General features: G+C 38.9%; 1 protein-coding gene across 2 annotated transcripts in view; it reads left to right on the forward strand.

The window, feature by feature from the left end:
• The first annotated feature begins 9,442 nt into the window (after positions 1–9,442).
• LOC135467854 (TWiK family of potassium channels protein 18-like) overlaps positions 9,443–22,746 on the forward strand; it is a 32,030-nt gene continuing 18,726 nt past the window's right edge. The window contains exon 1 of one of the 2 annotated variants that reach the window (XM_064745749.1): positions 9,443–9,765. In XM_064745749.1, coding sequence (XP_064601819.1) covers positions 9,576–9,765 — 190 coding nt within the window. In that variant the 5' untranslated portion in view covers positions 9,443–9,575. Of the gene's footprint in view, positions 9,766–13,232; positions 13,306–22,746 lie in introns of those variants that run through there. The other variant, XM_064745750.1, reaches the window with a different exon arrangement.

Raw genomic sequence — 22,746 nt, forward strand, 5'->3', positions numbered from 1 at the left:
CTAGTTTATGAGTTGCCGATTGTTAATCCATCCGGATAGTATACATGCTCAAGCTAATTTATCATTTGTCGATCGTTAATCCATCCTGACAGTATTCATGTACAAGCTAGTTTATGAGTTGCCGATTGTTAATCCACCCGGATAGTATACATGCTCAAGCTAATTTATCATTTGTCGATCGTTAATCCATCCTGACAGTATTCATGTACAAGCTAGTTTATCAGTTGTCGATCGTTAATCCATCCGCATAGTATATATGTACAAGCTAGTTTATCATTTGTCCATCGTTAATCCATCCTGACAGTATACATGTACAAGCTCCTTTGTCAGTTGTCGATCGTTAATCCATCCGGATAGTATACATGTACAAGCTAGTTTATCAGTTGTCGATCGTTAATCCAAAATATGTACCTCAACCTGCGCCTGATTCCAACTTTCACCTGTTCGCTAAGCTCATTTATTTAACACAATCCATATCCTTCTTCTGGCTCCCACCGTGTTAAGAGCAATTAGATATAGTTATAAAGGAATTCATATTTACTTGAACTATTTTCAATGAAAATGTGAGAATCTTGGAGTGAAGGCAATTGATGGAATATTCCTGACAGACTAGTTTTCGAAGTAGTACAACTTAATGTTGATTAAAATCGTGGCACAACACGCAAGATCTAACAAATACTACAAGAAAACATAGGTACGCGTCATAAACATATATTACTACAAAAGTAACAGTGGACTTTTAGTTATTAATTTGTTTTGTGCTTTGTTGTAAACAGTCTATCTATCAAACAGCCAGCTAGTACTTTGCCCTTGGTTTAAATTCAAAAACACGACGCGCGTATACGCCTGACAGGTTCGATCCAGAAGTTTTAACGGCAGGATCACTGTTAAAAAACGGTTTACCGATACAAGAATTTTCTACAAGCTGGATGACTTAGTGTAAACGAAGCAGTAAGACTGTCTTGAGTACTAAAGGGTAGTGAAATAATCTTGCTGGACGTATAAACCATATAAACACAGGCCAAGCATTCTTCGTACTGAGTACGTAGACTCCTGTCCAAATGAAGGGGTATATTAACAAAAGACACATCTCAGTACCAGGTGCAATTAACCGCATTGGACTGACGGACTGCGATAAGTGGTTTATAGAAGTGTAGCCTCTGGAAATCGACACAATCAACTTTACATTTAAGCCACCTGTGTCACGGCGATAACATCAAGGGGCACTCCCGGAATAGAGCAGCATGGTGATTACAGGTTAGCTGATTAGAACACTCTTACGGGATGAATTCGTTGGAAGCTGTACATATACATTATACATTTTGGGAAGATATGAAATAAATCTGACTCAACAGATCTAGACGTCGTGACTGGCCTTCGTACAGAACACATGTTGCCATAAATATTTTGCCATGCTATTACTTGGTATTCCACAGTAATTAAGAGGGATCAATGTCATTATGAAGATACAGCAGAGTTGTACACTTCATGTTATTGGAGAGCTGATGATATTTATCTCAGTAACTGTCACATTGTGATCAGAAAGACACATTTGACGAAGGACACTGCATCTGTGTGAACAAAATCCAGAATATGGCCCAAGGTAAGCAAAATTGCCTTGCTGGACAATTTAACTTGAAGCAATACCTCCTTTCACCAACTCGTTACCCGCTTCTCTTTGCTCACTGTTTGTGTATCAAACAGGGTAATACTATATTATATTTAGATAGAGAAACAGTTGGGTGTGTTTATTCCGAGATCAGTTTTGCATCATAGTTTCATAACTGCTTGTTTATTACCCGAAACGCTATTCAATATTATGTATCTCCCAAAACAACCGAACCTCGTTAAAACTCTTTTTAGTTGTTTTTTAATTTATTTATTAGATCACAGTTTGTCAGTTGTTGTCATTAAAAATTCGGTTACATGATGACTGTCAGATGTGTAAGGGGGAGTGTCCGGTGTAAACCATCAGGCTTACCCTGTATCCGTCCAATCAATCCTGCTGAGTTAAAACCTCATACAGCATTTATGACATGTTGTTGAATATGTAGGCCATCCGCAACTTGTTATGTAAAACCTTAGCGTATCAGGGGAATCCCCGTCTAGGCTCCCTTCAGCTTTATCTCCTTCTGAAAGCAATTAGGGGTTTTTATTAGTGTTTATAACCCGGGGCATAAAAGTTGTATATTCTCAGTGTAGAGTTACATTGCATAGAATAATTTGACCAACATGCACAACTTTATGTTGTGCATAGGCATAATATTGACAGTGTATTGAAATGGTGAATGGAATGGTTTTGTATTCCATCTGGATACAGTGTGGCCACAAACATCAGTTATACCTATCAAGCGAGATAACACAACCTTGGCTTCAGAATAGCCATGGAAATAGAACCTATAAACATAGCAGTCATTAGGTTGGAAACCGAACTTGCATTTGTCATTTTAACTGGAAACCATCGTGACTCTTTTAACGGAAACTACACCCTTGCATGGTGACAATACTGACTTTTCCACTAGACACCACACCCTTGCATTTTAACGGCTTGGATCTTTCTCTGAAAACCACAACCTTGTACTTTAGACATCTTGAACCATCCGCTGGAAAAGGCACCGCTATACATGAACAATCATGACTCATACACAGGAAAGGACACCGTTGAAAGTTGTAAATCTTGATTTTTGACTCTCCCTCTGTTAACCACAACCTTGCTATTTACCACTCTTCTACTAGAAACCACGCCCTTGCATAGTGGCAATCTTGATTCTTCCACTGGGATCCACGACCTTGCAGTTTAGTCGTGGTGAACCTGCCGTTTGTATTTTCACATAGACTGTCACTAGGACAGCCACATCTTTTGTCAACACGAATGAAGTGTATACCCATTTGAAATCGCACCAAATCTCGATTACGACAGTGGAATCTTCACAGTTGGTCAGTGCGACTGTAACGATGAAACTTACACCGCTGGTCATCACAACTAAGACAGCATGAACCACAAACCACAAACATTTCTTTAAATGTTTGTGTCTCATGTAAAAACAGGTGAGGTTTTCAGGATTGGTGCTTGGTCCAAGGTCAAGCCGTGCACAAATTTCATCATAATTCGAGGCAAAAGTTTCCCCGTAATGTTGCTGAGAGCAAGACAAATGAAGAAATAAAAACCGGAAAATGCGTAACACAGCATCGGTACCTGTTATTTTTTTCCTAGGAGATCGCGTGCTCGAATCCATCTTCGCTGGGTTTAAGACTCTAGCCAAAGGCGATAATTTTCTCCGGACACTTTCTGGTTTCCAACGCATATACACCCTAAGGCCACCATTTAAAGGAAATGTTTTGAAGTACGACATAAAATCGAAATCAGATAATGTAATAGATATGTACACTTCTGTCGTGAAACACACAGCTACCCATGTATTACGTGCATGTAAACACCATTATACAAGCGGGTTGTGTAGCTACTCATGACCAACACGTCGCTATAATAAAACTGCAAGTGGAGGGAATCCTGCTGCCCAACCATATTCATTAGCAAGACCCAGATCTTACGTTCCCGGATTACATTACAATCCCTACCGTTGTTCAAATAAGACACTTTAAAGCGACATTTCCATGCCACTTCGTGCTCTTTAAAGCCTCGTTAAACTCCTCCGATCGCCTTCTCTAGCAGCCATTACCAAATAAGGTATCTTACAAACATATGAGGGAGGTCGGCAGCTATCTAATATAAACAGACCGTGTGCTTAAGATCTTAGACCTGTCTTACTGCCTCTTCGATTTTTCTTTTTTTTTCTCTCAGTTGGCTCTTTCACTTACTGCTATCTAACAATCATGGAGAATGCGTCTGCTTTCTTTCAGATGTACTACAAAGATAAGCTTCATATTTATGAGCGCAGTTCATATCTCATCTGTGTTCCATAGAAATCGTTACCCCGCTAAAAAACGTTACTGAAAGAGAAAAGGATTCGCACGTTTCTAAACAAGTAGTCAGAGCATACCATCGCCGACACAGCCAGACAACTGTATTGACGTCACGTCACAAACGTTGACCATCACATGGATATGAAGACCAAATAGCTAGTTCTTCTTGATATTCATGCAACAGAGGTGTTTGGAGTTTGAACTCTTTTGTCAGTAAAGGTAATAAGAGTCCAACTGTATTATATGGCCTATTACCTGTCCTTGGGGGGGGGGGGGGGGGGGAGGGGGCATGACTGGTACCTCATTCCTCCAGGGACTTCTTAAGTTCTTAAGTCTGTTGAAGAACTGTTATAAACATGTATATTCATGTACATCTAGAAAGGTTCTCCTCACTGATACAGACAACTCTTAGATAACTAGGCTTCGTTGTTGCTTTCAGGCCAATTTCATCGACTCTTTTTATAATTTTAATTATAATTTTCCACATTTTATAAATATTGTTGGTAGTTCTATTGCTTTTGTCCTATCATTGTTTATATTTGTATTTTGCATTCACTGGCCCTTATAGAACTATGGCATCTTGTGTTACTTAATTCCCTGCTCTTTCATGTCTATATCGGGAACCAAATCTATAAATGTTCCGTTTGTAACCGTCCCACTGGATCGTTTGTTAATGTTAAAGTGAATATTCCCACAGAAATTTTCTAGAGGTGTTCTAAAATGTTTTAAAAAATTCTACAACGTATATCAAAACAATGAATAACTCATGGAAGTATCTAATCACTCATTTGGTGACGCCTTTTGTTCATGTTCGTTGTCTAGAGTGATGTCACACCACTTATGTGATGTCTTCTGTCCCATCGGCACTAAACCATGTCGCGTAGTTCTAAAAATAAGCGTACGTGATCGTATATGACAATTTTATGGAGACAAATATAAACAAAACGATGGCATTAACCGTTCCTTAAATGTCTGGCTTTGCTAGGAAAAAATTATGTAACCAAATCTTCTCTTTCTCAGGCAGTGCCTGTCCCGAGGTGGTTTTCTTGCCAGCTAACAAACTACTGCATCTTCCTCTTCAACATATCTGTATTGCTACAAGGTTAGCTGCTCAAATACATAAATTTATAATAGTCCACTTGGAACAACGTGCTTCAGTTTAACACTTAAGATAACCTGTCTTTCTCTCTGCCTATCCATTGTAAGAAACCTCACAAACAATGAAGAGCTGATAAGTGCTTTGACTAAACATGACAGCCAAGTCTATAAAAGATTATACAACATGGCTACTCGAAATGAATTATCTGCCAGGGTCGTATCCCCAACGTTGAATTCTGTCTTCTCGGACTTCACAGGTTGATTGAATTATTTCGTGACAAATCTGGCGTACTTCTTTTATTGGTAAGCTGGCTGTTCATTTATGACCTTAAATGGCATTAACTGTTATTTCTTTTTTGGAGAAAGTTAATTTACAACAAGTAAAATTTGCCTGTATAAATACTAGCATCTGATATTGGTGGCATCATGCCAATACTGTTATTAGAAAGAAGATGTACTGATTGAGAAAAATAACAATGAGTTTATAAAAGAATACACAGAATTCTTTTCAAATGAATCTGTACGGCTATATAAAGGAGAGCCCACCTGCTTTGAGCATAAGTATATCACTATGGGTTCAGACTTAAAGCCGATATACCACAATACACCCAAACACAGAAATAAAAGGCGACACTGTACAGAGAAACAAGGTACATATGTTTTAATAAGCATATCAAAAACCAATGATCTAAACTGAGAAACAGAAATATAAGGGGACACTGTGCAGAGAAACAAGGTACATGTGTTTTAATAAGCATATCAAAAACCAATGATCTAAACTGAGAAACAGAAATATAAGGCGACACTGTGCAGAGAAACAAGGTACATGTGTTTTAATAAGCATATCAAAAACCAATGATCTAAACTGAGAAACAGAAATATAAGGCGACACTGTACAGAGAAACAAGGTACATGTGTTTTAATAAGCATATTAAAAACCAATGATCTAAACCGAGAAACAGAAATATAAGGTGACACTGTACGAAGAAACACGGTACATGTGTTTCAATAAGCATATCAAAAACCAATGATCTAAACTGAGAAACAGAAATAAAAGGCGACACTGTACAGAGAAACAAGGTACATGTGTTTTAATAAGCATATCAAAAACCAATGATCTAAACTGAGAAACAGAAATAAAGGGCGACACTGTACAGAGAAACACGGTACATGTGTTTTAATACGCATATCAAAAACCAATGATCTAAACTGAGAAACCAAAAACAATGACTGTATCAGTGTGGCATACTGTTTCATTTTCTCATTAGCGCTGAACCAATCATGTCGTCAGATGAGAAAATAATAACGTAGAAGAATCAAGACTAGTGATTATATTTAACTGATACACTTAACCTAATGATGGGATCGCATTAATTCGATACATGACAATGGCCATATACCGTTATATCACATCAGCCAATATTAGAACGGTACCGGTATGGTATGAAAAGCAATGGTTAATTTTTGAATCACAATCAAAAAGAGCGGACAATGTTTATTAAACTTGAAAGGTTCTCCGAGAGCGTAATTCTCTTCCACGGCTAAAGATACAAATTCCCACTACCCTTTGCTCTTTCTCTCAGCAGTGAAGAATCATTTGAAAAGAAATCCGGATCACAACCAAAATTTAATGGTCCTTTAATTTGTCTTTAGCCCAAACCAAACATTGCACAAAATTCCATGCAGATACCTGCATAACTATCTCCAATATGGCTGCAGACAGACAGGCAAACATTGGCAGACATTTTAGCTTCCTGGTGGAGGCATAATAGAATACGTAACGTTAATAAGTAAAGAAAGAACCGATGATTTTATACAAAGTCCCGATACTAAACATTATTAAACAATCCGATATTGTCATAAAAGGCCAGTTATAGTCGCGAGTGAAATTAGGTGTGATATCAAGCACTTGAAAGCAAATAGCTCACTGCTTTAGACGCGGCTGGAATCCTGTGAAACTCATGACATACGACTATACGGCCATGCATGGATCAATAGCCTGCATCAGCTGCATGGTTACCCGAACAAACCGAACAACAACGACATCTGACACACACACACAAGTCATAGATTTTATCTAAAACTCATTTGTACACACAAACCTAAAATATTTTATAACCCAGATTGTTACATGTAATCGTTATTTCGGACGTATTGTTTCAATTGTCGGTCTTGAAACAGAACGATAGTATACTAAAAGATAAAGGAAAAGCTATTGTGAAGAGAAAAAGTAAATTGTTAGCACCGGAACGAAGATCTGATGAAATTTCGAACTTGTGCTCCACAATTAATATCCAGACCGGCTCTTTTTCACATTTCCGACTTTTTACACTTAGTTGCATTTGTGTCCTGCACTGTTTCCGTTAATCGCTCTGTTTTAATCCTTAACTGGATCGTTGGCATTTTAACAAGCTTCTAATTGCCTGACAGACATACAGAGGGTAGGGAGGTGGGGCTAATGAAGTTGGGGCAGGAACATTTGGGTAGAGAAGTTCGGAGAAGGGAAGTATGGTAGTGAAGGGTATCCTAATGAAGTGCCAGGCGGGGAAGAGGGGGCTGTTAGTTCTGTTGGGGAAATGGAAGTAGGAAAGTGGACGTTGGGAAATGGTGGTAGGGAAATAGCGGTAGTGGAGTGGAGGATAAGTGGTGATAATGAAGCTGAGCGATACAGAAGCGAGGATAGTGATGTCAAATAGTTTAAAATTTACAGACAAAATTTACAGACATGTCTCCCATAACAACATATGAATATGGATTGATGCTTGCACAATTGGGTTCAGGGGAAATAGCGTACGATACCAATCCATGAGTATACCAATCACCGTAGTTTCCGTTAATTAGTGTTCCTTACTGAAGGCTGGCTGCGTATTTATAATATAAACAGTTTCTACCTATGTTCATTTATGTTGTAATTATATGTGTCACCATAGCTGTACGGCTGAACCGTGAACTCCTCTGCTGTTGTTACGTCAAGTTACTAACGCGTGCGCGCTTTGGTATGCGATTTCTACAATGTATGTGAACTCTGATAAAGTCGTCACTCAGTCGGACATAATTTAGAGTGGCTGCTCATTATGGATAACTGGTAACGGCATGCAGAGGAGATTGGTTGACAGTGAGGAATGTGGTGAGTGCTCGGTGGTGCATGTGTAACATATATGTTTATGACGCCCACAATTTTCATTTACTTGCATTGCAACAAAACAACAGTAAATGGAACGAATCCATGAATGAGTGATTAATGAATGAACGACAACGTATCAGCGAAAACTTCGACCTCTGTCTTAACTTAACGCTGCCGTCGCTATTTAACTTGGCCAAAAGACAAAATAAATCATCGACAATAAAACTACATTTTCACACCGCTGTTTTATTTTATTGCTGTCCAAGTAATTGAATTTCACAGAAATATTTGAATACAGTAAACGTTTTGGTTTAAGAGTCTTCATGCACCCGAAATGTGAAGATGTATAGTTTTCTTTTTTAAAAAGAATACTAGAAGTGGTTGTAAGCAGATGTAGTCATTGTGGAGATGCCAGAGGTTATCTGTATAGACACCTGCGATTTGCCTGTTTTCCGGCTGTACGTTGACTGCCAGTGACTCTAGTAATATTGACTGAGAAGCACATGGTCTGACAACACAGCAGCCATCAGCTATGGCTCTTGCTGTCGTTACAATGCAAGCTGACGTGACACGGGGCAAGGCCAACAACAACTCTCCGTGTGGTGATTTCGGCTTTAATGGAAGAAAAAAACAGCAAGACGTTTTCCATCCGGACACCTTGAAACAGAAGATGACTTTTACAGATTCTGAGAGAATTTGCTTTTAGCAACAGTTTTGTGAGAAGCGAATAACATCTGCGACGTAGGATATTGATGAATGTCGTTTGTCACTAAAGCCTGGATTATACATGTTGTATAGATACCCACAGCAGACCTATTTGGAAACCTTATCAAAATACTGAGGATGTTTTCTGACTGCCTCGCTCGCTTAGGTCGCAGTTCCGATTGCCAGTAATAGCGTTAAATAAGTGTGAACATGAAGACTGAAAAATAGCCAGGGTCTAGGAATGATTGATGACGCCATAAATGAACTTCAGGCGGATCAGTCTGATATCACTCACTCTCCAGCTTCGGCGCTCCAATATTAGATCCCCTACAAATGGCTCTGCGTACAGAGCCAAAGCCAAGACAGGATGAAACCAACTTGCCCATTTCCGCATCAATTTCAGTTCTATGGCTTTTAGTCTAAAGGACGTATACAATGGACGTCTGCTTGAGAAGGCCAAGTATTTTCGTCGCCTACACATAACACAAAATAGCAGAGTTTTAATTCCCGGATTGGGTGACAAGGCAAGAAATCAACGAGCAACTAAATTCAGATTTCCAGGAAAGTGTTTGAACGGTGTAAGGTTTGTCACAACGGAATTGTTCGTAAGCTATTTACCTGGTGATTTTCTGTTGAGGTTTAACGCGGTTTGTTCCATCAGTAAAGTCTCTAACGCTCAAAGAGGTGTCATTCGTCAGACAAGCCTGAGTTTTGATCTTGAACAATGCTTCTCGGCACTGGAGGCAATAGATCTCGCACAGTGCCGAGCGAAGATCTTGATGTGGGGACAAAAGTCCGCTTTGCTCCAGAAGTGGATTACAGATATAAACCAATTGAGAAGAGAGGTCCTAAATACCGACGGAAAGATGGTCGGGTCAGTTCTGTGCACGGCTTATGTGAAGACAGTGATGTTGGTAAGTGTAAACTGTAATTAAAGCAACCTGCACCTTATGGATACTCTGATACATGATAGCATATAACAGTATGCCGTCATTCAGTAATTAGATCACATCACTCAGAGAGAATACCCATATTGTGTCCACACAATCATTTCATTCGGATCGATCCCCGTCCCATAAAACACATTCCTTATTAGGCTTGTGTGCATATACTGCCTGAAAACATTTGGTTAGCCAGCGTAATGTATTAACCATTTATCATGCACGGTACATTGTTATTTTCTGTGAAGCATTTAAGTTACATGCCAGGCTGTCATCGTATGAAAGTTACGCCGTCAGACACTACAGCAAGACCATTATGTCATTCTATAAAGATCATGTTTCTAACAAAACACAATTCACACTTCCAATGCACTTAAATAATACATTTTGTTGTCATAAATTAGTTACATCAATTACATGACGGTACTTCCAAAATGGCCTACCCAACATCCATTTATACTGTTCTCTATGATGATGTGGTGATATCACATGGTGGGTTTGACTTATGCCCTTATGGCTATCGACTGTGGTATGGTCCGTCATGTTCACTATTCTCTGATGACTTTAATGGAGATTTAAAGGTTAGGCCTATGCCAGGAGCCCGCATGTCCTATCAGTTTGACAAATAGACTTTTACTGAATGCCTCTGCGTTGTTTGTAAAAACAAAATGCTTGTATATACGGGTCATTTAATGTCCCTGCGATCATACGCCTATATGGTTTCCATCTGTAGGGTGTTATAACGCCTGGTTACAAGAATTAATTTCATGTCGTAGCTTTGTTGTTATTAAATATGAGAGATGGCTCGCTCAGCCACCGTTTGGGACTGTGGCGTTGAAACATTTGATAGCCATCGATGCTGCCAGCAGTGGTGAGCCAGCTGTTTGAGTAAATCACTACTTACATTAAGTCGACCGAACCAAAACACTTTTGCTAGCTCTGCATTCACGTTTGACAAACCTGAAATCATTATGTTTTATTTACATTCCGATCGACTGAATCTTTGCCATTGTCTCGCCTTTCGTATAAATCTTTAGCCTTAGTATTTTTTCAGTTTACCTTCTACTTTTCCAGAAGATGTATTACTGATCAATGATCTGTGCAAAATTGCCTCAGTGCTGGCGTCCTCCATTAATAATATCTGGCTGAATTGGTCTCATTTCACCTCATAAAGCTATCTATACAGGACGGACAGTGGCCATTGTGCCGCTTTACAAAACTCACGTACAATTACATGTATGTACATGTAATTACCATGGTTATGTGATGTCTACAGTACCGGGGCCATATTTGCGATGCGTGCGTCGCATTACATGCACGTAACTACCACGAAACTAGTCTCCATGATAGTTACGTGAGCATAACGCTGCAAGCGCTATGAGAGCCCAGGCCAGACTCCACAAAACCAATTTTGATTCCAAATAAAACTCACACTCCTTACATCGCATACGTCGCTCTCTACCATTCGCTTTGCATCACTGTCAACAGTAGCAAATTTTGTACAGAAATCTTGAACAGCGTCGAGGTCACTGAGGTCACAGTGATGAGGCAGGAAGAGATGTCAGAAAACACAAACACTCTGTCCCAACCTTTGTTTCCAATTATACTTTACTCTGAAGCATTCGCTTTATCTAAACTGTGTACAACATAGTTCTAAGCAACAAATGAAACTATTTTATTGATGACTGTTGATTAAATAGTTCCGCGAAAGAACATAAGTGATGGGGACAAGTTAAAACACGCCTTTGCATTACTTTAATTTGATTGCATCATTTTAAATGGGATTTTGAGTGATTCTAGACCAGTGACGACAAGTAAGTTACAACTAACATCACTGTGTGTTTTTTACATAATTTTTTTTCATCCATTTTGCAGCTTTTCATGTTGCTACTTTGTAAGCATATACTTGGGAAGTTGGAATAAACTCTAACTGAGGTAAATTGACACGAGCCGGATTTCATGGGCATAATAGCTGTGACCTTATGCAAGCTGTTACACTCTATTTTATTTTCAAAAGGGTGGGGCTTTCCATTTCTGAAGTATCTTTTATGATACACGCTTCAGCTTCTAACACTTCCCGTTGAGGAAGTCCGCCCTAGGGTCATGTAAGAAGCTATTACTGTACACCGAGGTTTGGGCGACTGACGGTACATTCCTGTTGAACACGAGTAGTTTCAGGACATAACTGTTTCAAAAGCAAAACAACAGCCACACAGACAATACGGGAGTCTAGACAATTAGAGTAGCTTAGATAGAGTACCACATTTTTGGTGTGTCCATATGTTAAACTTGTATTTTTATCGACCTAGGGGGCAATTTGCTAATAACCATTTTTATTCTGAAATATAAAGAGCGCCGTACTGATACTGATCTAACAGCCTATAGTTGTTTCATAGTTCATTTTTTTACCGGATTATAACATTGTAAAATACATAGTATGTAATATGAGTTGTGAAAATTGCCGTTTGGCACGTATCAACTGCACAAATTTCATATTGTCTATAAAGTCATGATATTAATGATATACTCTGGGCGACAGTCAGACTCCCATTTGGTCCCACGTGGTTGGCATTCATTGCATTCAACTTGTGTGAAGTAGAACCTATTTGTATATTTAAATGCTGTCAGTTCGGGCATTATATACTACGTAACAGAAAACTTTGTGTTTGGTTCCAACGCCTCCTGTGTTAGCTGTATAAAACGACCTGTGGGTGATGGTTGCTGTCTCGTTAAATTTTCATGAAGTTCTTGCATTTGAAAACGCTAATGGACGATTAGCTGATGGACATGACGGGATAGAATAGAAAGATTACTGTCACTGAAATAGTAATAATGACACCGGGATAAATATGGCATAATATGAGTGTTAAGATTAATATGGCAATTTCATCAAGTCATAAATATGCTGGCCGGCATAAGAGTTGCTACGGTAGTGAAAGTAAGATGATCAAACCAAAGGGTGTAAGGCTTCGACCGAACACAGTATTCCCAATCTTAACGTTACGTCCATATGTGAAAAAAAATCATATACTCATATACCTTAACTGGTAGGTAGACATAAGATTCCAGCGACTGGTTTTAATTCACCCATCGTGAGTGTAAAGTGGGGGTATATATAGTACAGAAAACACCCTTGTGTAATTAGCTATGATGATTAATTTGAAGCATATGGCCCACATTCCTATGATTGTATGACGAAATAGTTTACAGGCATACGAAATGGTATGCAAAGAATGGTTGTCAGTGGTACGTAAATTTGGAAAATCATCAAACGGTATTGCGAATAGACTTTAGTTTCAGTGTCAGTCAAATACATATCGAGAATGTAAGAAGGGTATCACATTTTAAAATTCCATGCATGCATTAGTCGTACCTCCCTTCCTATGATCGTATAAAAGAGAAAAATCAGATATGACTTGAAGACTTCCCATCTGTATCCAGTGACTCGAAACAACCCATAACCCGCCATGTCAATCGGTTCACTGCGGGCTTTCTTCGATGAAAACTATGTCGGTGAGTGTATAGCTTCGAATTTTTTTTTCAAAAGTCGGAATCTAAAAGTTTAAATTGCGTTAAACCTTTAACGGAGTTCTGTTGTTTTGTGCACAGACACAAACTAGTGCTTGTAACTGCCTAATATATACTGGTTACTAATCGTGCTCCTGTGTCGACGTTTGTTGGTCCAGCGCCTTCCCTTTCACGGCATCGTCTCCGCTCTTGCATTTTGAGGAGGTGTCGTATCGGTCACACACGTGCTACGCATGGGTATTTGTTAAAAGGAGAAGATGCTCCTCATTGCTTTGCTTGTGATCACCGGTTCACAGTCAAGCACATATTGCTTGACTGTGGAGAGTTTGCTCCTGTACGAGATTCCTTTTATCACGTGAGCTCTCTTTCAGAACTTTTCAATTCTGTAGAAAGTGATACTATTTTTGACTTTCTCTCTGCCATTGGTATGGCAGGAAAGCTGTAATTTTAAACTACCGTCTGTGTTTGTTATGTGATTTCTGGTGTCCTTTTTGACTGAATAGTAAAGGAATTATCCGTAGTAGATCGACTATTTGACGTTTTATTGTCGCGATAAAACTGAAATATTGTTGAAAGCGACGTTAAAACTTTCACTCACTCACTCACTCCTGTGTCGACATACTCTGACTAACGCTTCACGCTTGTATGGTCTAAACATGTTTGATGTATTTTGAGTTTTCTCTTGATACGGCTAGGATCTATAATTCAGATAGTACTTTATTATTCCAATCGCTAGAAATAAGTCCAGTTGAAAGCTTTGACATTATGATATACGTGTAGTTTCCGTCTCCTACATTAGAACCACATGGCACTGACGGGTAGAATTAGAATATGGCTTATGCCAAAACTGGTTTGTTAAAAATATACCAGCAAATATATTTGATGGTATTGACAAAGCTTTTGTAACACACCTGTATGCCTAGCGTGAGGTTATCTTCTTCTGCGAAAATCTGTATTAAAGTCCAGGGAACAACAAAAGGTCCAGATTCGATATATTATTTCCCCTGTATAGCTATTGCTTATCTCGGAGCGTCGCTTTTATAGTAGCTGACTACTACCATCAGTATTTAACTGAAACGTGTTTGCTTTGCAAAAGACAATTGCTGTTTTTCTGAATCTGTGTGCATTTGATATCTACCAGACGTACTATTTACCAGCTGATGTCCAGCGAATCCAAACCTGTGTGATGGAAGGCCAGCACACATACTGGCTATGATCCGTCTAAGCCAAATTATAGCAAGTCCAGTCGTTATCATGACTTGGCAGGCTTAAATTACACTGCAACTAATAAAGTGGACATTCAATATGCCGGGTAATTATATGACCAACAAACCACGTATCAAGTACAAAGCTGCCACTTCATCCACCTTCTCATCATTTAGCATAACGGGCTTTTCCTGAGACATGTACTGCCATCAGTACAAATCGGTTAAGATAGTCTAAGCAGAAACGGCACGAAATCAGATTAACATCAAGTGTGAGTGTAAAAATAGAAAAATATAACCGTAGTATTGATGTAGTGACACAGAGGGGATTATACTGCGAAAGTGTATGATATCGAGTTACTATAGGGTTTATTATAGGATATGTTGCAAGTTGTAATATCAAACAATGTGTTCAAAACGAAGTAGTTTCCCCAGAAATCTTGAGTAATTTACATCTTCGTTTACCCCGACATCACTGGTATAAAACTAACAGTATTTATTTGTAAAGAGTGCGCCATTTTTATTCCTCCTCCATCAATAATTAGTAGCCAGTAGCGATGCTGAAAGTTTATCATTGGCGGCGTGAGTGGAACGCCATGAACTAATAAAATCCTGTTATTGGTGTGTTTATCGCGAAGCTACTACGTGCAGATCGGTCGATGAAGCGGACAAACTTATCCACAAATCTGCTAAGCATCATCTATATTAGGACGACTAATTGTGTAACCTTTTGCTTGGCATTCTATTCCTGGAATTCTTTATTGCTTTAAGAGCTGTCGGAATTTTTCCGTGTAAATGCTATCCGAAGCATGACTGACTTCCAACGGTACACCCGTATTTCAACTGGTACACATTGTGCCCTTCTCCTGGCAAACCTAAGTTTGTTCCTATAGAAACACAACCAAGGCTATAGTCCCTTCCCGTTCACGAAGCTGCTTCTGTTAACTTCAACAATCTTCAAATCCAAGCGATGAAGAAAGTATATCCACCATGGCTGGAATCGAAGTAGACTATACTATAATTGCTTTAAGAGCTGTCGGAATTTTTCCGTATAAATGCTATCCGAATGTAAGACTGACTTCCAACGGTACACCCGTATTTCAATTGGTACACATTGTGGCCTTCTCCTGGCAAACCTAAGTTTGTTCCTATAGAAACACAACCAAGGCTATAGTCCCTTCCCGTTCACGAAGCTGCTTCTGTTAACTTCAACAATTTTCAAATCCAAGCGATGAAGAAAGTATATCCACCATGGCTGGAATCGAAGTAGACTATACATGTAGCCCAAACGATAGACCCGACTTGGATCTTAATTATATCGCATAAATAACAAAAGTGATTATTTCAACTTTACCTCCAGTCTTATACAAAACAATATGTCAAGGGATTCTAGACATGGCGGTTACAGATCACACGACCTTAATATACTGCATATACGGTTATATGACAGTGAAACTAAGCAGATCTTATGACATTTAAGGAGACGTGGGGGAAAATAAGCAAGATATTGGTGAGAATAAGCGCACCTTGGTGACGATAAACGGATCTTATGACAATCAAGGGAGTCATGGTGACAATAAAAGGATCTTGTAACAATAACGGCACTTTGGTGACAGTAAGCGGATCTTATGACAATTAAGGGGGCCTTGGTGACAACAAACGGATCTTGTGACAATTAAGCGCACCTTGGTGACAGTTAATGGATCTTTTGACAATTAAGGGGACCTAGGTGACAGTAAGCGGATCTTGTGACAATTAATGGGAGTTTGGTGACAGTAAGCGGATCTTGTGGCAATCAAGGAAATCTTGGTGACAATAAACGGATTTTGTAACAATTAAGGTAACCTCGGTGACAATAAACAGATCTGGTGACAATTAAGGGGACCTTGGTGAGCAGTAAAGGGATTTTGTTACGGTTGAGGAGACCTTGGTGAAAACAAGCCAATCTTGTGACAGTTACGGGGGCATTGGTGACAGTAAGTGGATCTTGTGACAATTAAGGCGGCCTCGGTGAGAGTAAGCGGAGCTCTGGTGTCAGTAAGCGGGACCTTGGTAAACTGTATGAACTGAAGACTGCCTCTGTTTTACAGCAAGGTCCATACATGTATTGTACGCCTTCGTTTGTATTTTTGGCAAATGAATGAACTCGGACAGCCACATTTTACTACTGGTAAACAAAACTTCCTCTCTGTGCCATTTACACCACCAATACGGATAAATCACGGGCGTTGGTAAGATATAGTTTTGTATAATGAACTACGCTGACTGTTCCTAACCATAAAGCCATAGTAATATCAGGGTCAGACTAGGATTCGGTAAGCAGGTGGTCAAACGACAGGCCAGGCAACCACTTCATCAAGCTTGACTTCACATAAAAATGCTACCTACACAAGCTTTTCAACTGAATAATAACCCACTTCAGGAGAGAACTACATAGACGACTGGCCACGAAAGGATCCAGAGACCATACTTAAGCCATGTCTGCGGACTGTGGCATGCTGGAGAGCCTGAGGAGAGAGAGGATTGTCATTTATTAATGGGGGTACTTGGTCAGTTATGAACAAACGTCGATAGGTTCAGTGCTGTATAGCGTTTGTGAGCCGCTGAGTGCAGTAAACATCCACGGGTATGTACACTCGCTCACGAGACCCCTGATTCCAGGGTGTTACGCGATATAAGACCCATTGCCAGACAGTGACTTGTATCTAAAGTACCCTTTGTTTCCGGACCAATCCTCTTGGAAACACGCAACTCAATGAAAAGCACATGGCTTGAAGGAATTATGTATTACGTGAACTTTTGAAAATAAACGTGGTTTGGATTTTTAAAGCGTCCGTTTGATCACTGATATCATTTGTCTGCGGATCTTATTATTAATATAATTTGTCTGCGGATCTAAAAATGAATTATGTATTTCGATCTGCTTGTATGCAAAGCTTTTGGAGCATGCCTTGTAGTCGGTGAATCATGCAAGGAATGAATACATACATATATATATATATATACGTTGGAGGTACTGCTTTTTGAAAGAATCATCCACATTTTTCTCTGTGTAATAATTTAGATAATTTTACTTCATATTAAAGTTGCAATATGTATGTATGTATGTATGTTTGTATGTATATATGTATACTTGGGTTTTTACTTCGGACTTAAAAATTTTCAGTCATTTGACGACGAGGAGTCATTAGGTGTGTGTGTACATGTATTGTCCCTTTTTGTGGCACAGCGAGTTTGCCACCACTGAAGTATCGTGCCAAAGATTCCAGACATGACACTCCCAAAGAGTCACATTATCCTTAACCAGTCCTGTTTCCTAGCTCTAACCTATTAGTGCTGAGTGCCAAGCCAGGTAGCAACAAGTACCATTTTTGGTATCAACCGAACCGTGCGGGCGCTTGAATCATTAGGCCACCGAAACGGTTCAGGTGCAATGTGAATAAATCAGCCAATAAGAGATTCAGTTGACTGTGTGAGTTATAATTTGAGTGACTCATCTAATATTAGATTCCGTTGACAGTTTTGGTTATCATTTGAATACTTCACTTAATACTGATTTAGGCTTATCAGTGTTATAACTGTGTTATAAGTATAACTTTTAATACAGATACCATTAGTCAAATAAGAAACATTTGACATTTCTTAAACAGTCCATAACACAGAAAAGCCAATTGTAATATAGGCTGAATCTCCCGTAAGTAAACAAAGTTGTCAAAACAACATTTTGTGAACATACATGTTGACATATAAGCGCGTGGTTGTCTTGACCTACAACCTTTCTGGATTTCATTTCACTGTCTGAATCAGTTGATATCACATTTTCAGATACTGTCCCTATCATGCATCAGGTAAGCTGATCAATTTAAAGCTCGTAGACAACACTACACGTATATTTATATTTCTATCCGATAGACATTGGTTTTGTAAGCTGCACACCACGGCGGTGCCTCAATATACTACCTGATGTACATCATGGACAGATACAGACATGTGGGTCATCGATTTGAATTCACATGGACCTTGAACGGTTCCAGTTCATATTATACAGAGGAGTAAAGGTCGTCATGTTTGATTCACTCTGTTTCACATGTTTAACTGTTACAAAGAAGTATAAGAACCAAAAAAAAAAAAAACAAACAATTATTATATAGAGGAGTGAAGGTCGCCACCTCTGTTCGATTTCTCATACCCGTAATTTTTCTCTCTTGTGTATATTTTCCTCAACATCTCATCAAAATGCCAACACGATTTAATCTCCATATCACGCATAACCAGGAAGATTGGCGTCATCCGATTGCACAACCTTCTGATCGGTGGCGTATTCTCGCGGGTAGGCACGAGACCGTCTTGACAGACAGCTTGTCAATTGTAGTCATGATTTCCAGGCACTAACGATTCCCAGCTGACTCACGTTCCTAGCAATGGTGTAACAAAGCAATTTAACTGATGTGTGGGAGCGTCAAGTCCCATAAGTATGCAGGGTATTTCTTTCAGACACGGTTAGACCCATGAGGCCGTTACAGCTTACATATATTATCTGGCGTTTTTCTGTCTGAAAACTACTTTATTCGTCAAAAGATTTCAGTACATAACCGTTTTCAGTTAAACATACGTATGGAAACTATCCGATTCGATGGAGCATAGATCGAAAGGGTGCATGGTCCAATGGCTTCAAATCAACATTCCCAGTGTACAGATACCACAAAGTTTTTCTTTTTACTCCTCAAAAAAACACACATAACAAACAGTTTCTTATATGAAGAGATGAAGAACGACTGAAGTATAATAGTGTCTATATTTATACGTGTTTGAAATTTAGATATTCTTGCTAGAAATTTAGATATTCTTGCTAGAAATTTAGATATTCTTGCTAGAACTTAGCGGAACCTTCATCAGATAATTTCAGTTCAGTGCATACAGGGGACGTTTCAAGACAAAGAGAAGATTCGTATTGTCAAGAACAAAACATCAACAGAAACTGCAGTCAAGCAGTTAGTGTTACATGATGTTTTACCTTGTAGTAATGACTGGCCTGTGTCATGAGTTAAGTGTAGACTTTAAGCACTACTACAAAGCGTTTTGAGTCACTTCCGTAGAGGTTTGAAGCTTGTGATGCATATCTTCAGGGATTGGCTGAAAAATCTAACCGCATGTTAACAGTCACTAGAACACTCTGAATACAGATGTCATAACATATGGCGGTCATTCAAAACAATGCTTAGATTATCATAGATAGTTCTTTATATTGTTTCAATCCAATTGTCCTCTGGATGCTGCACCAAACACAAACCACTAAACATTCCTGTACAGGTTACTAGGTCATACGAACTGATTTGTGTTATTTTAAGTCAGCGGAAAATATCGAAGCGAATTTCTGCGTCAAATTCTTTGTTGAAGGAAAGGTGGTTAATATCCATAATCCATTTAAAACATTGGATATTTTCGACTGAAAATAAATTATCTCAAATAAATTTGTTTTAACCAAGCGAGAACAGCTAAGCATTGCTATTGGGCCCAGGTGAATGTACAGTCATATAATATGAGCGTATACATGTAGCATTACCATGATAGAAAATATTTATGACTTGTGCAGGACATTTTTAATAGGGTCTGATATTTGATGACCGATCTAGATGGCGACTAATTTACCTATGCATGGCTATACAATAGACAGACACTGTGAAAAGCATGTGTATTATTTTGTGTAACATTAAACATTCACAATGCATATTATATACTGTTTTAGACTCATATAGTCGTACGTAGGGTTAATAATGATAATAATTAATAACTGGAGGCATCACCACGTACATTTAAAAGGCTTCCCAAGCTTTCGACCCTCTTGATTTGATTTCTTCTTCATTGTTGTAGCTGGTATGCATAGTGTTATGTGTAACAACAAATGTAAGTCTAGAGTCATAGCAGTAAGTGTATTGTTGGGTGTAACGTTTAGCATCAAGCAGTTTAAGTACCATTATGTGAGACTTTAAACAATCGGCTGAGAATAACTGAGAATAGTGTGTTGTCATTTATTAATTTAAATAATAGAGTGATAACGATATGTGTATTGATATGTATAACTTTAAACAGTTGACTGATATGTGTGCGTGTGTGTGTGTATTGTTATGTTATTTGTGAATTTGAGCAATCGACTCATCACGATGGTGATGTGTATTGTTATGTGTGAATTTGAGCAATCGACTCATCACGATGGTGATGTGTATTGTTATGTGTGAATTTGAGCAATCGACTCATCACGATGGCGATGTGTATTGTTATGTGTGAATTTGGGCAATTGGCTCATCACGATAGCTATATGTATTGCTATATGTGACTGAGCAAATGAGTGATCACGATAACTGTGTGTATTGTTATGTGTGACTTTGAGCAATGGACTGGTAACGATAGCGGTGTGTGTTGTTACGTGTGACTTTGAGCAAATGAGTGATGACAGTTACGGAGTGTATCGTTATTTGAGCAATGGCCTTATCAGTATAATGATGTTTGTTGTTACGTTGACTTTAAACAATGGAGAACGATAATTACTGTTTCTGATAACGGTATGTGGATGTCTTGTGGTGCTCGTTCATTCCGCAAACCCGGCTCTGTGTTCTGGTATGCGGATACTACGGGGAAGGTCTCCGAGGACATAACTCAATGTGAACATCATATGTCTGAGAAATACCTGGTGATTCATCTAGAAAGCAAATACCGGGGCTAAAGTACAATCCAGTCTTTGGGCTGGTAATGGTGATTCCACGCTGTTAATGGTTAACGGGTGTAGACTAATGGTCTGGATATACTAACTGGTGTGTATTTTGAAACACAGTATGTTGTATTGCTCACTGCTCCGGGGTCTGCCGTGGATTATAGCCCTTCACTCCACGCCACCTTTTTTCTATTGCAGCTCTAACCTATAAAGTTAAAGGCCGGCTGTTGTAACCACGTGTGTTCAGTCTGTAGCGAGTGTGTTCAACGAGTGCAAATAAGCTTTATTTAAAATGATCCACCCAAACATTTTTGCGAATCCAACATCTGAAATACTTTTTGAAAAGCTGAAATTTCTCGTTGATTTATGTCCTGAATATTTAGCATGTACCTGCATCTCCACGTAATAATGACACAGTATCTGACTTTCAAGGGGACGAAGCTCTTGAATAACAAATATACATTTATATTGAAAAAATTCATTTACTGTGTTACGTTTTAAAGAAAGTTTCTACTATCTGTGAACTAAATATTCTTGGACACAATGACTGCCGCCAATTAATGCTGTCACTACGAATTCAAGTCCAGCCCATGATGGCTTCCTGTCCTGTCGTGCGTGCATGGGAAGGTTTTGCAACAACCTGCGGATTGTCGTGGGTATCCTCTGGGCTCTTCCCGGTTTCCTCTCACCATAATGCTGGCCGCCGTGATATGAAATATTCTTAAAACATTAACCAGTTAAATAAATAAATATTCTTGGCGATATTGAACATTCTTAAATATTCGATATTCTACCTGCATCGTTAACAAATCGTTTCTGTATATAGATGTTTGAAAAATACATGACAAACGATGGCACTTGATGGGGTTAATTGTTATCAATTCTAATCAATACTTTGCCTTCAATATATGAGGCAAATTTTAAACCCACTTAATGACTGAGGCATAAATAAATTAATTGAACTGTATATGACTATATAATATCTTTATATTGGAACATACTTTTTTCCCTTCCGCATGCAGATGTTAGAAAACGACTCTTGATCTTATACAACGACTCTTGATCTTAGGCAAAGAGTGTTGATCTTAGACAACGACAGTTGATAGCGAAAGCTGATCGTAGATAACCACTGTTGACGCCTAACAACGTCTGTATTCATGTATTAATTAATTGTACTGATGAGCTGTCGACAAGGAAATAATTCAATTTTTCTCCAAGATATAAGATATGTACATGTATACGGTAATGGGAATTCTTGCAAATGGACGTAACAGTCTTGGTCTTGGAGGCGACTTGAATTAGTTTGGGCCTTTGGCCATGTAAATGTGTATGGTAATGATGCGCCTTTACAACTGCGGGGTGAGGTATTGAGCCGACGTCTTGACCCAGTTTATCTCTAGCTGCCCCCGTCCCACGGGGAAAAGCCCATCCATCCTGGTAATTCAACCCTTCGTTTACCAGCAGCTGCCCACTATATATGCGGTAGATGTAGTATACAGATGGAGTAAACTC

This window comes from Liolophura sinensis, chromosome 6 (assembly GCF_032854445.1).
Source record: "Liolophura sinensis isolate JHLJ2023 chromosome 6, CUHK_Ljap_v2, whole genome shotgun sequence".
NCBI classification, from domain to species: domain Eukaryota; kingdom Metazoa; phylum Mollusca; class Polyplacophora; order Chitonida; family Chitonidae; genus Liolophura; species Liolophura sinensis.